The sequence below is a fragment of the Delphinus delphis genome, chromosome 13 (assembly GCF_949987515.2).
Source record: "Delphinus delphis chromosome 13, mDelDel1.2, whole genome shotgun sequence".
NCBI classification, from domain to species: Eukaryota; Metazoa; Chordata; class Mammalia; order Artiodactyla; family Delphinidae; genus Delphinus; species Delphinus delphis.
The window spans coordinates 86,747,731-86,759,760 of NC_082695.1; the positions used below are offsets into that span (position 1 = coordinate 86,747,731).

Genomic DNA, 12,030 nt, shown 5'->3' on the forward strand with positions numbered 1-12,030 from the left:
TTTATTCCTGCGCAGGAGCAGAGTCACGGCCCCATCTGACAAAGTACACCTGTGCTGAGACGGAGTCAGCGCCCCACGCCCTGGGCCAGACAGTTCACGGGAGACGCCACTGAATGTCCTCGGGGCTCCTTGTGAAATGATAAATGGCACATTTGGGGGGTTTATTTTCTATCATCGTGCCTACAATTTATTGAGCATCTCCCGCGAGCTAAATCCGTGACGTCTGTTTCCTCTTGTGAACGAGCAAGCCAACATGGAGGGAGGTGTTGTTAGCATCCCCCTTGCCTGGTCGAAAGAGCTGAAGCTCAGAGAGGTTGCATAATTTCCCCAAAGTCAGCCAGCCAAAGGGGTTAGAACCCCAGATGAGGAGGGAAATCGTCCTAACTGCAGACGTCTGGGTTCAGCCCTGGGACGTTCTTGTTCAGAAGTCTTGGGAGACCCAGAAATGGTCTGGGCATTGCAGGCAACCTCCCGGCCAGGCTTGGGCCACTGGTGGAAACCCTGCAGTTCCGGGTTTAGACCCAGAGCTCTTCCGGGGTCTGTATCCTCGCCGTCTCGCTGCTACATTTCAGAATCGAGACACGTATATCGTGATGGTCTCTGTTGCTTGGACGTTTAGGTAGAATTTATTTTCTTATCTGATTTGCCTCAGAATTGACATTTTGAAGAGTGGGTCCTGCCTCTGGTTTTTTTGCTTGTTTGTTTGCTTTTGTGTTTCTGTTTTTTGGCTGTGTTGGGTCTTCATTTCTCCGCAGGCTTTCTCTAGTTGCGCAGAGCAGGGGCTACTCTTAGTTGCGGTGCGCGGGCTTCTCATTGCAATGTCTTCTCTTGTTGCGGAGCACAGGCTCTAGGTGCGCGGGCTTCAGTAGTTGTGGCATGTGGGCTCAGTAGTTGTGGCTCGCGGGCTCTAGAGCACAGGCTCAGTAGTTGTGGCGCATGGGCTTAGTTGCTCTGCAGCATGTGGGATCTTCCTGGACCGGGAATTGAATCCGTGTCCCCTGCATTGGCAGGCGGATTCTTAACCACTGCACCACCAGCGAAGTCCCAGCATTTTATCTGACATTAACCAACTTAGCCATGGTTTACTCACCACTCACTTCATGTATTTAAGGTTTTTCTTGAGGAGACTAAGGGTCCTCAAAGCTGAGTCCTGCTTCACATCACCCACGAGTGTCCAGCATCTTCCAGAATCTGGGTCATGGGGTCCATCCGTGCCGTGTGTATATCCCGACCACCAAATACACCACACATGGGACTCGATATTGAATTAAAGATTAGGTGACCAATCAATGAGTCTTTGGGTTCCTGACCAAATCTTTCCACCATAAATTGTAGAATCTCGACGTTTTAATGAACCAAGTAGGAAGCCCGCTTCTTCAGGTCAGAGGTCAGAGGTGATTCAGGTTGAGGGGCTGCTGTGCTTTGCTGGTGGTGACTGAGCCCTTGAGACGGGGCACACGGGGCTGTCAGATCTCCTGGTGACACGACCACGCCACGTACCACGGGACCTTCTCATATTAAATCACGTTGTGACCTGCTGTGATCCCAGCAGGTGTTCCCCAGGAGACGCTCCCATTCTCATCCGAGCCCACGAACACCTGGGACAGGAGTCCGTGGAAACTCCCGCCTCCCCCAGGTGGCTGCCGGACTGAGGACACGGGGGGAGGAAGCTGCCACACGGGGTGAGAATTGGGCTGCGTCTGCCTGCGATGCTGACACCATGATGCTCGAGGACGCAGGATGGTCCAAAGTCCGGGGACCGAGCAGCTGGCTCCCCTCCTGCGGCTGGATCCCGGCTTTCCTTTATCCGCAGGGAGCATCTGACGGTGCTGAGGGCATCGTGGGTGTCGTGTCCTTACAACGCCGCTCCCGTCGTAACAGATGGACTCTGTCTTTTCCTCACTGGTGTTCGTCTTCCGTATGACGTTTCTTCCAGCTGGAAGAGGAGTTGACTGGACCCTCTTAGCAGTCAGGTCTTTGGTCGTAGTTGGATGTCGGCAGGGAAGTGATGGCCTGTTTGGATGAAGAGTCAGCGGAAGTGACGGCTGGGCTGTTACTCTGACGAGAAAACATGGGACCCGAATATGGTGAGTTTGTCCCTGCCCAGCTGCCCTGTGAACACGGTTCTGTGCCAGGGATGGCAAGTGCCCTCCTGGAGCCTCAGATCTGCATGAACACGGCCCCAGTGGCACGGTAGGCTCGCCGTGGCTCCACGGGGTCATCCCAACTCCCGACCCCCTTCCAGGTTTAAGCCTGAAAAGCTGACACGTGGTTAGAACCTGGGCTCAGCCGTCAAAGCCCCAGATGGGCAGCCGCGGAAATCCACAGGGTCTTCCTTGCTCTCCAGTCCAGGAAGTGCAAAATCCGGTCCCGTTTTTGTTAGTTTTTGCCAGATGGTCTTTCAACGTTAGAACATAAGTCACACCGTGTCACTAGATCCCGGGGACCTCCCCATTCAGGGCCAGGGTCAGAGCGCTCAGGAGGGTCCCGGGACCCTCTGTGGGGGGAGCCCCTTACCCCTCCCACCGGTCACTCAGTGCCGCTGCCGCAGCCGCCTCCCTCCTCCGGGACATGGCCAGGCCTCCCCATGCTCCGTCAGCGGTCAGCCAGGAGCCCCGTCCCCGTGCCAGGCCAGCCCCTGCCCCCCTTTGCGCCCCTGCGCCCGCCACCCGCTCCGCCGGGCCGTGTCTGGGCGCCCCTTCTGGAATCCCGATGGCCTGGAGGGCACAGAGGGGCACGTTCGCGCTCAGCCCATCCCGCCTCCCCGCCACCATGCACCCTGTGTTTTCTGTCGCCCGCCCGACAGGACGACACGGCTCCTTTAAGACGCGGCGGCCTGCGCGTAAGGCTTCGCCGGCACGTGACGACGCACCGAGCATGCGCTCAGCAAAGCCCGGCGCAGAACCCGCGGGGCCGCGGCGCTGCCGCCGGGCCGGGGCCCCCGGCGCAACTCCCGGAGCAAAGCCCGTCACTGTGTTAGTCCCGAGGCCTCCGCCACCGCCGCGAAGCCCCTTCCCAAGGCTCTCGGGGCCCCAAGCCTCAGGCGGTGGCGGCATGTTTCCGAGGCTGCGCCTCGTGCCCCAGGGTCTGTGACCTTCCTACGAGGAGCCGTCAGCGGGCCCGGGGCGCTCCTGCGACCGGCCGAGGGCGAGCGAACGGAGGCCGCACACGTCTCTCCTGCCACCTGGAAGTCGCCTCGGCGTCGGGCGGCCAGCGGCGCAGGACGCCGGGGCGGAGCCTGCCGCCCTCAGCCCGTCTGCTCCAGGCCCAGCCCGGCTCCCGGCCCTCCCGTCTCCGGGCCGTCCGGCTTCCTCACAGGTGAGCTTGGCCTCGGTCAGAAGGCAGCCCTGGACGTGGGCGCCCCCGACCTCCCCCGGGAGGGAGGCTCTGAGAGGCCTGGGGGGAAGGGCCACTGCCGGCCCCCCGTCCGAGTCCAGAACCTTCCTTTCCCGCTTCCGTGCGGCTCAGGCCCGGGGTGATGGCGCCCGTCCCCCGTCGGAGCCCCTCCGGAGATGTCGGGTGCTCCGAGCGAGGCCGTCTTGTCGCCAGCGGGGGGTGGGGGGGGCCGGGCAGAGGGCGTTGTGCCCGCTCCACCGTCACAGCGGCTCCGGCCACGCGTCCGTCACCCCGTCGTCCGGAGGACAAGCCGAGCCTCAGGGAGCCCGGGGGCCCAGGTCACGCACTGACGGACGTGGCTCTGACGCCCGGGTTAACCGACGGGACGGGTGCCCGCGGTCCCCGGGGCCTCTCGTCCATCTAGCCGTCTTCCCCTCGTGTCCCCATGGCTGCCGCCGGTTCCCTCAGGGACGGAGGTGCTGCTGTCTGACCTTCCAGGCCCCCGTGCCTCCCGGGCCCCGGCTGTAACCACGGCGACCCCGTCGTCCGCAAGCTCCCCGAGGGGCCCCGGCCTGGCGCCCGGCGCCGCCCCTGTTCAGGCGGGCCCTGGAGGAGCGCTTGGCGGGGCAGGGATGGCACGTGGGGCGCTGACCGCAGAGAAGCGGCGCAGGGACGAGCCAGAGGCCGGCAGTCCCAGCCCTGTCCCCGAACCCGCCCCCGCGCCGCCCGCCTTAAGAAGGTGCCTTACCAGCTTGAAGATTCTGGAAAGCGTGCCCTGGGCGTCATGCCCCTTGAGGCCCTTGTGACCCGATTTGTAGTCGGAAGCTCTGCCCCCGTAACCGAATCCTGGCTTCTGGCCCTCGGCTCCCTGCAAGAGAGGACGGCCGCTCTCAGTCTGTCCATGCGGCCTGGGCAGCACAGACCCTTCCCATCTGCTTCCCTGGAGGCATCAGCAGCCTTCAGACTTGGTGAAATTTGGGGGCTCCTACCTTTCTAACGTGCACAGACAAAATTCCCAATTCTCCAGCCTGGAGGAGCCTCTCCAGGACGACCAGGACCAGCTCCCCTGGCCGCGGCCTGGGTGCCCTGAGTGTGGACGCTGAACCGGGACCAGGGTCCTTCCAGGGGCTCTGGGCTGGGAGCCGGTCACCGTAGAGGGGAGGGGGCGGGTCCCGGCTGGGAAGCCCTGTCCCCCAGGCCGTGCACCTGGGCACAGCCCCAGAGCCAGCCACCTGGACGGGTCTCAGCAACCCCCCGCCCTGGCTGTGTGACCTTGGGCAAGTGTTGGAACCTCTCTGAGCTTTGGCTTCCTCTTCTATAAAATGGGGATAATGGATGCTCTGCTCTGAGAATGGAGCCTGCGGCTCTGAACTTTCGAGCTTGCTGTTGTTATGGGGAGGGGGGTTCCCCTGGCAGCTCCCAGCCTGGTCTCCAGCTGCCCCGGGAGCCCCTCTCACTTCAAGGAAGATGGAGAAAAATTGCCTTCGTGACACATAGCAATGACAAGTGATTACTGAAATGTAAGGATATGTGTGTCTCTAGGACCAGTCTGCATTCTAATGCACTTTAGTTTCAAAGGGAAACTTCCACTGTGAACACAAGAAAGGAATGGGGGGAACTCTGATGCTCAGACATAAGGAATGTTAGCCTTTGGGGGTAACGGGTGTCCAGCCTGGGGTGCGACACTCCTCCAGGGGTGAACCACACATCCTGTCTGCGTCACGGATCTTATGCAACGGACAGGCTCTGAGGTCTCACTTCAGGTTTTGCCAACAAGAAGTAGGAAGCTCTCTGTCTGGCCTCTCCTGAGAATTCTATACACAAAATAAAACCGTCTCCTGATCGAGACCCCAGAACCCTTTGCCTCAGGCTGCAGCGCTTTCCAATTTCACGAGGGTGCCTTAGGGCTGGAAGGAGCTTGGGAAACCATAGGATCGATCCCTCTGGTTTAGGCTCCAGAAGCTTCCAGATTCCTCCAGTCCACCCCTCTCGTGTTGGAACTGAAGCTGGACCAGGGCCATCTGTCCAGGCACAACCCCTGCCCTGCACCCCCAAGCTACTTCTCTTCAGCCCAGGTTTGGGAACAGACATTGGCCACTCAGGTACTTTCACGTGAAGGTTTGGTTTCAAGGGTTATCAAGTGTGCAAGGGACAGGGGCAGTGAAGATCCAAGACCACATACGAGAGGAGCCCAGAACTGCCCTGAATCCCAGAGGTTTCCATGGACACGCTCGCTGCATCATGGTCCAGGGTCGGGGGGGTGGTTAAAGAGGACTGAGCCAAAGGACAGACACAGAAGTTGTCGAGATCCACGGCTTCCCGTGCAAGTGCTAAATCGGTCTCTTACTCTGCTGTTCTCTCCAAAAATAAAGAGCTTCTGAGAATTAAATTCAAGGATTGGTTTTCAGATTAATAATCTGCTTAAATTTTCTCCTTTCAAACTCTTGGTCACTTACATCTTTGGACAACCTAGAATTTACCAAAAAACATACAACATAGTTTAGAAAACTGGTGGGACTTTCAGGAACTCCAAACGGGAAGACAGTCGTGTGGCTCTAGGAAACCGACAAACCAGCTCACGGAATACGGAGCAGGATTTTACTTTGGAAAAAAAGAGAAAATTAACAGACATTAGTGGGACCAAACATGGAGACGTGAGAGGCATGCAAAGGCCGTGCTGTTAGCTGCCGGGCTGAAGTGGCCTTTAAACGACTGGAAGAAACATGGTCTTTCCCCCTCCCATCACTCCACGTTCGCCGATGGCTTCGCCCTGGTTCACGCCTAGAAGGTTAGAGGCAGCTCAAGCGGTTACTAAAATCAGATTTCTGGGTCAAAAGTGGGTCCCATTCTTCAGCATCATCTTTGTCTCCTGCTGGCACAGAAAGTCAGTCATTAATTGTCCCTGAGGGCTGGCCCGTGTCGATTCCCTACGTTATCATCACCTTTCGGCAAATTCATGAGGTCAGGAAAACGCTCACGCGTATTTGTATAAAACGTTCCAGCAAATATCTCAGTTCATACTTCAATGTAATGATGCGTTGGGGCAGTTTATGGAAGCCTCCCCTGCCTTTTCTCTGAGGGTGGCTCCCCCCTCCCTCCTCCCTTCCTTCCTTCCTTCCTTTTCTTTCTTTCTAAAGTCATTCATTGATTTCTATGATGCTTGTTAATTGGGTATCAAGGATTTGTAGGCTCTGCACTAGCGATATATTGTGTCTCCAAGGACATTGGAGGATGTGTTTCTAAGGATACTGTGTCTCCCAGACAGACACAGTTCCTGGCCTATAGATTAGTGTTTCTCTTTTTATTCTGGAGATTTTATAAAGTAAGAACTCTATCTAATATTTGCTAGTAAGTATGGTCGATAGATTTAGTTAAAATATAGATAGGCATTTAAAGTTGGTTCAGACACAAAATTTTACCAGAAAGTGAACAAATCAGCCATTTAAAATCTTCATGGGTTAAACGAAGATTTTAATCATCTTTAAAATCTTCTCAGAAACTCCTAAAAAGGTTTTCCTGGATGGCTTGATATCCAAGCTTTAGTTATGACTAAATCAAAACCCAAGCCAAAATCTTTTGGATCACTTAGGTTATAAACTGAATGACTGAATTTAGCATCTTTTTGTCTCGTGAGCAGAATCATTTTTTTCTCCCCAAAATGTCAACATCTGGCAGGGGAGGGAGTGCGGGCTATTTGGACAGGCCCACATGCAGGCTGCAGGGACCCATTTTTCCTCATCTGCCCTTTTGGAAGGAAATCAGGAATTTTCTCATACGTGGAGTCACTCCTTCCCTGGGGAGGAGCCCAGGGGAGTCTCCTAGGAACCCTTTGGTGCCTGGGCCCTGGGTCATGAAAACAGGAGTGTGAACCCAGCTGGAAGGAAGGACCGGCTGCGGCGGAAGCAGCGGGGGACAAGCTGGGTGGGATGGGAAGGAAGGTGGGCCCAGAGAGCAACTGAAGCAGAACAGAACAGAACAGCTGAGTGGCCGTGAGGAAGGAGAGGCAACGGGTAGACGTGCATTTGTCACCTACCCAGCTAAATCTGCTGAGGGACAGTCCTCGCCCCTGTGTGAGGAAAAGAAAAAGAGGGACATGGTGATCAGTGTGGGAAAAACGTTCTCTGCACGAAACAGGAAACACAGTCAGGACAACACAGTGCTGAGATGGCAGACAGGTTTTGGCACACGCGCCCTATCCTGAGGGTGGCCGTGGCCCCGGGGAGCTGCCCAGGGAGGATTTCAGATTGGGGTTGAGAGGGAAGGGAGCTGGGATGGTGAGCGCTGTCTGCACGGCAGCAGGCGGGAAGGGGTGTCACGCGCGGCTCAGCCTGTCCTGCATGGGCGCCACGTGACAAGACATTTTGGGGTGCAGTCAGGGAGCTCTGAGTCCAGCCCTCCTTTTGATCCGTTTAGGGATTTCAGGGAAGGGCTGTAAAGTGATGACTCAACACATTGGGGGGTCTTACCTTTCCTTGTGATGGAGGAGGTGTGCGAGGTGTCACCTGCAAAGACACGGGAGAATGGTGAGCGGGGGTGGGGTCCCTGCTTCACAGCAGCCCTGACCCTCCTCGTGAGAGCCTCCTGTTGTCACCATGTCACCTCGTGTTGTCACCTGGCTTGTTGCTAGTTCCCTGCTAGCTCCTGCTTGCTGGGAGGGTCTGGTATCTATTGGTATAAGAAGCCACCCACTCAGTCTGCCCGGAGTCCCCATTCTGTTTTAGTTGAGAGAGAAATATACGATTTGAGAATGTAAAAGTACCCAATGCCAGAGCACACAGAAGGTGTTTGAGAGGATGGGAAGCACCAAAGGCTCTGCAGCCACAGAGGCGACTCCTCCTGGCGTGTGCTCCCATGACACACCCCCTCTCGCAGGTGATGGAGACGGTGAGCGCCACCACCATCCTCTCTGGGGTGGGCAGTCAAGGGCCCCTGGTATTCGAGCCTCAAAAAGGACGCCCTCAGGTGTGCGACTCCTCAAGCTCCCTGATCAACATGAAAATACCATCTTGGATGTCTGCTGCACAGAGTTTATAATTAAAGCCTGTGGCTTTGTTTTTAAGATGTTATTTTTTAGAGAAGTTTTAGGTTTCTAGAAAACTTGCACAGCAATTGCAGACAGTTCTCATGACCCCTCTGCCCTGTGCACAGCACCCCTGGCTCTCGTGTGGTCCACTTGTTACAACTGAGCCAATGTCAATACATTAACCAGGGTCTGTGGACTCTGTGCTGTACATTCTGTGGATTTTGACAAATGTATGAGGTGTTTCCGCTGTCACGGGATCATTGAGAGGAGACTCGCTGCCCCCAAATCCCGGGCACTCCTAGTCTATTCATCCCTCCTGCCCCTGCACCCCTGATCTTCTTACCGTCTCCAGAGTTTTGCAAAGCTTGTATTTTTGAACTAAGCATCTCCTACTAGCTTAGTCTCAAAAGGAGTGAGTTCTTTGGTAGAACTCAAAGTTTTAACACAAAGTTAAGCTGCAGATGCAGCTCAGACCTTGGGACCAGGTGCTGGCCCTGGGCTCCCGAGGCCAACCTCACCCTGAGGAAGTGGGAGGCGTCACCTGGGGATACACTCAGAGCCCCCATCATGGATTACAGCTGTGTCACATGGAGATATACTCAGACCCCTTGTGGATCAGAGCTTAGTGTCACCTGGGGACATACCCGGGCCCTCGTGGACTGGGGCAGGGCCGGACGCCCCTCACCCCTCTAATCAGCCCCCTCCCACCGTGGCTGCCACTCACGATGTTCTTGAAGAAGTGCACTACGGGGTTTTCATCTTGGGGCCGCCCGTGCTGCGCCTTCTGGGGCAGGGAGCCATAGTGGGTGGCTCTGGCCGCGTGGTGTCCATCCTGAAAGACAGGATGCGTGGTCTCAGGGCAGGCTGGACCCTCTGCTGTCTGGGGAAGCTGCCTCTGCTCCTCTGTGGATCCGGATACTTTTGGAGACCTGATGCTAGGAAGCTGCTGACGTCACAGGATGCAGCCAGGCGGGTGGGGTCTGGGCGGTGCTGTCCCCACAGGTCCCTCCTCGGCTGACCTCCTGGCCACTGCAAACGCCCCCTCGGGAGCCCTCCCGACGGGAAGGCCAAGCTCAGGGGGGAGCATCGCCAGCCTCCCCGGACGTGGGCTCCACCTTCAGAAGCGCTGACAGAGCCTGCAAGCTGGTGGTCCCAGGAGGAGGAGGCCTCGCCTGGAGCCCTGGCAGAGAGGACGGTGCTTGTGCACACCCCCTGCTATGGGAGTGTGGGAGGTCGTGAGAATGAGGGGATCAGGAAACGTCTGGAAGGTCAGAGGAATCCCCTGAAAGCCCGTCAGGTAAATGCGCCAAAGCCTCGTGCACACCTCCTCCATCGCCAGCTCGGTGCTTGTGGTTCGAAAGGACCCTTACTGTTCAGAAGACACTGTTGCCACCGAAAAGTCTAAATTGGGCTTCTCGGGAATTTAATGCATTTAATGGGCTTAGTTTCACTGGTGATACCTGCACCCCTGACTGGGCTGTCACTGGAGTAACAAGTGCATCGTCCCTGGCACTAGTTACAGGTACACTGTACCTGGTACTAGTTACAGGTGCATTCTCCTTGGTACCAGTGACAGGTGCATTATCTCCGGTACTAGTTACAGGTGCATTGTCCTTAGTACAAGTTATAGGTGCATTCTCCTTGGTACTGGTTACAGGTGCATTATCTCTGGTACTAGTTACGGGTGCATTGTGTCTGGTACTAGTTACAGGTGCATTATCTCTGGTACTAGTTACAGGTGCGTTATCTGTGGTACTAGTTACAGGTGCATTGTCCCCGGCACTAGTTACAGGTGCATTGTCCTTGGTACTAGTTATAGGTGAATTCTCCTTGGTACTAGTTACAGGTGCATTGTCCCTGGTACTAGTTACAGGTGCATTGTCCTTGGTACTATTTACAGGTGCATTGTCCCTGGTACTAGTTACAGGTGCATTATCTCCGGTACTAGTTACAGGTGCATTATCTCTGGTACGAGTTACAGGTGCATTATCTCTGGTACTAGTTACAGGTGCATTGTCCCCGGTACTAGTTACTGTTAATGTCTATGCCTGTCTCCAGCTGGCGGTCCTCCTACCCCCATCCACCAGGGCTGAAGCCCTGTGGTCACGCTGGCTCCTTCTCTGCTCTATTTCCCCCACTGACTCAGTTCACAAACCTTGTAGGTTTTTCTTTAAAATATTCCTTACATTTGTCCTCTGCCCACATTGACGTTAAGGCCAAGGCTGGGGTAGCCCTGTTCGGGCCCCTCCCTTTCCAGCCAAGACGGGTTTGCAAAGGATGCTCTCCTCCTGTCCTTCCCCACAACCGTTCCCTGCGCCTGTTTCACAAACTGAACATCTTTTCTCCAGCCGGGGGGCCCCCAAGACCTGGCACCACACGGCATGGCCTGGTTTTGTCCACTTGCTGAGACCTCGTCTTGGCTCTGAGTAGACCAGCCACCTCGATGTCCTTTGAACGAGGTGTCCACGTGCCCTCCATGCCTCTTGCTTCCCTGTGACTTTTCGTGCCCTGCTCAGCCTTCGAGCTCAAAGTCCATCCTTCTGCAGGTCCTGACTGGAGTCAAGGCCCCCTCCCACTTCCCTGTGGCTCTCTGCCTCTCCCAGGCTCCCCCCGCTGCCCGACACCCACCCTCCCGACGTCGCGGCCGCGCGTTCTGCTGTCTGCAGTGCCCTTCCTGCGGCCTCTGCTGGGCACAGCTTTCTCAGCTCACCTGGGGCGACTCAGCACGTGATCTGCTTTCCGTGTGGCACATTCACAGCCTCCCAGAAGGGCGGAGGGTGCAGCGGAGGCCTGGTGGCCACGGGCTGAGTCTCCCTCTCCTCCACTGGGCCGGGGACCTCACAGGATTCTGGTTCCCCGCAGAGGAAACCCGGGGGATTGAGTTATGATGTGGGTACGATGGTGTGGGCAGAAGCGGACACCATGCGCATTTGAACTTGAAGACGTCAACCTCAAGGGGAAGCGCTGGAGCGTTTCAGGAACTGGTGACCCTCCCTCCCCCGTCCTTACTCTTATTCTGTCTGCTGGGGTTGCCAGAACATAAATAATCTGGTTCTCCTTGTGCTTGTGTTATCTCTCAGCCAGCGCCTTTCTGAGCTCACAGACCAATCAGATTCGCTCACCGCTGGCCCACCTTACACATGCTTCTCCAATAAAAGAGAGTATAAAATTAAGAATGAAAAAAGAAAACAGATGAGCTAGGAAACTGTTTAAATTACTTATTTTAAGAAAAAATATCTTTGTGTCTAATGTATCTGCCAAGTGAAGTTATTTATTAGATACCACCCTAATGGCCAAAAATAATTAAAGCAGCTCAGAACTTAGTACAATTTGCCCTGACTTTGGGTTTTTTTGTGTTTTTTTTTTTTGGGCCGCTCTGCACGGCATGTGGGATCTTAGTTCCCTGACCAGGGATCGAACCCACGCCCCCTGCAGTGGAAGTGCAGAGTCTTACCCACTGGAGAAGTCCCTTTACTTTTGTTTTTATATACCATTTTTCTGCAGGCTGCGTTGGATTTTGAGTCACAGAAACGTCGTGCACTTTGATTCACCCATTCTGTGATTAAACTAGAAAAGTTTCTTAAACTTTACAAAAAGGTTTTTAAATAAATGAACGTTCAGTCCTATATGCAGTTCTGATATTATTAAAACTTATTTATGCTCTGATATAG

General features: G+C 55.5%; 1 protein-coding gene across 4 annotated transcripts in view; it reads right to left on the bottom strand.

Moving 5' to 3' along the window:
* The window catches only part of MBP (myelin basic protein), a 113,455-nt gene that overhangs the window by 2,743 nt on the left and 98,682 nt on the right, over positions 1-12,030 (bottom strand). For 2 of the 4 annotated variants that reach the window (XM_060029246.1, XM_060029248.1), the window contains 4 exons: positions 9,084-9,191; positions 7,803-7,838; positions 7,370-7,402; positions 4,085-4,204 (listed from right to left, as the gene is read on the bottom strand). In XM_060029246.1, coding sequence (XP_059885229.1) covers positions 4,085-4,204; positions 7,370-7,402; positions 7,803-7,838; positions 9,084-9,191 — 297 coding nt within the window. The remainder of the gene's footprint in view (positions 1-4,084; positions 4,205-7,369; positions 7,403-7,802; positions 7,839-9,083; positions 9,192-12,030) is intronic. The other 2 variants (XM_060029247.2, XM_060029249.2) reach the window with 1 other exon arrangement.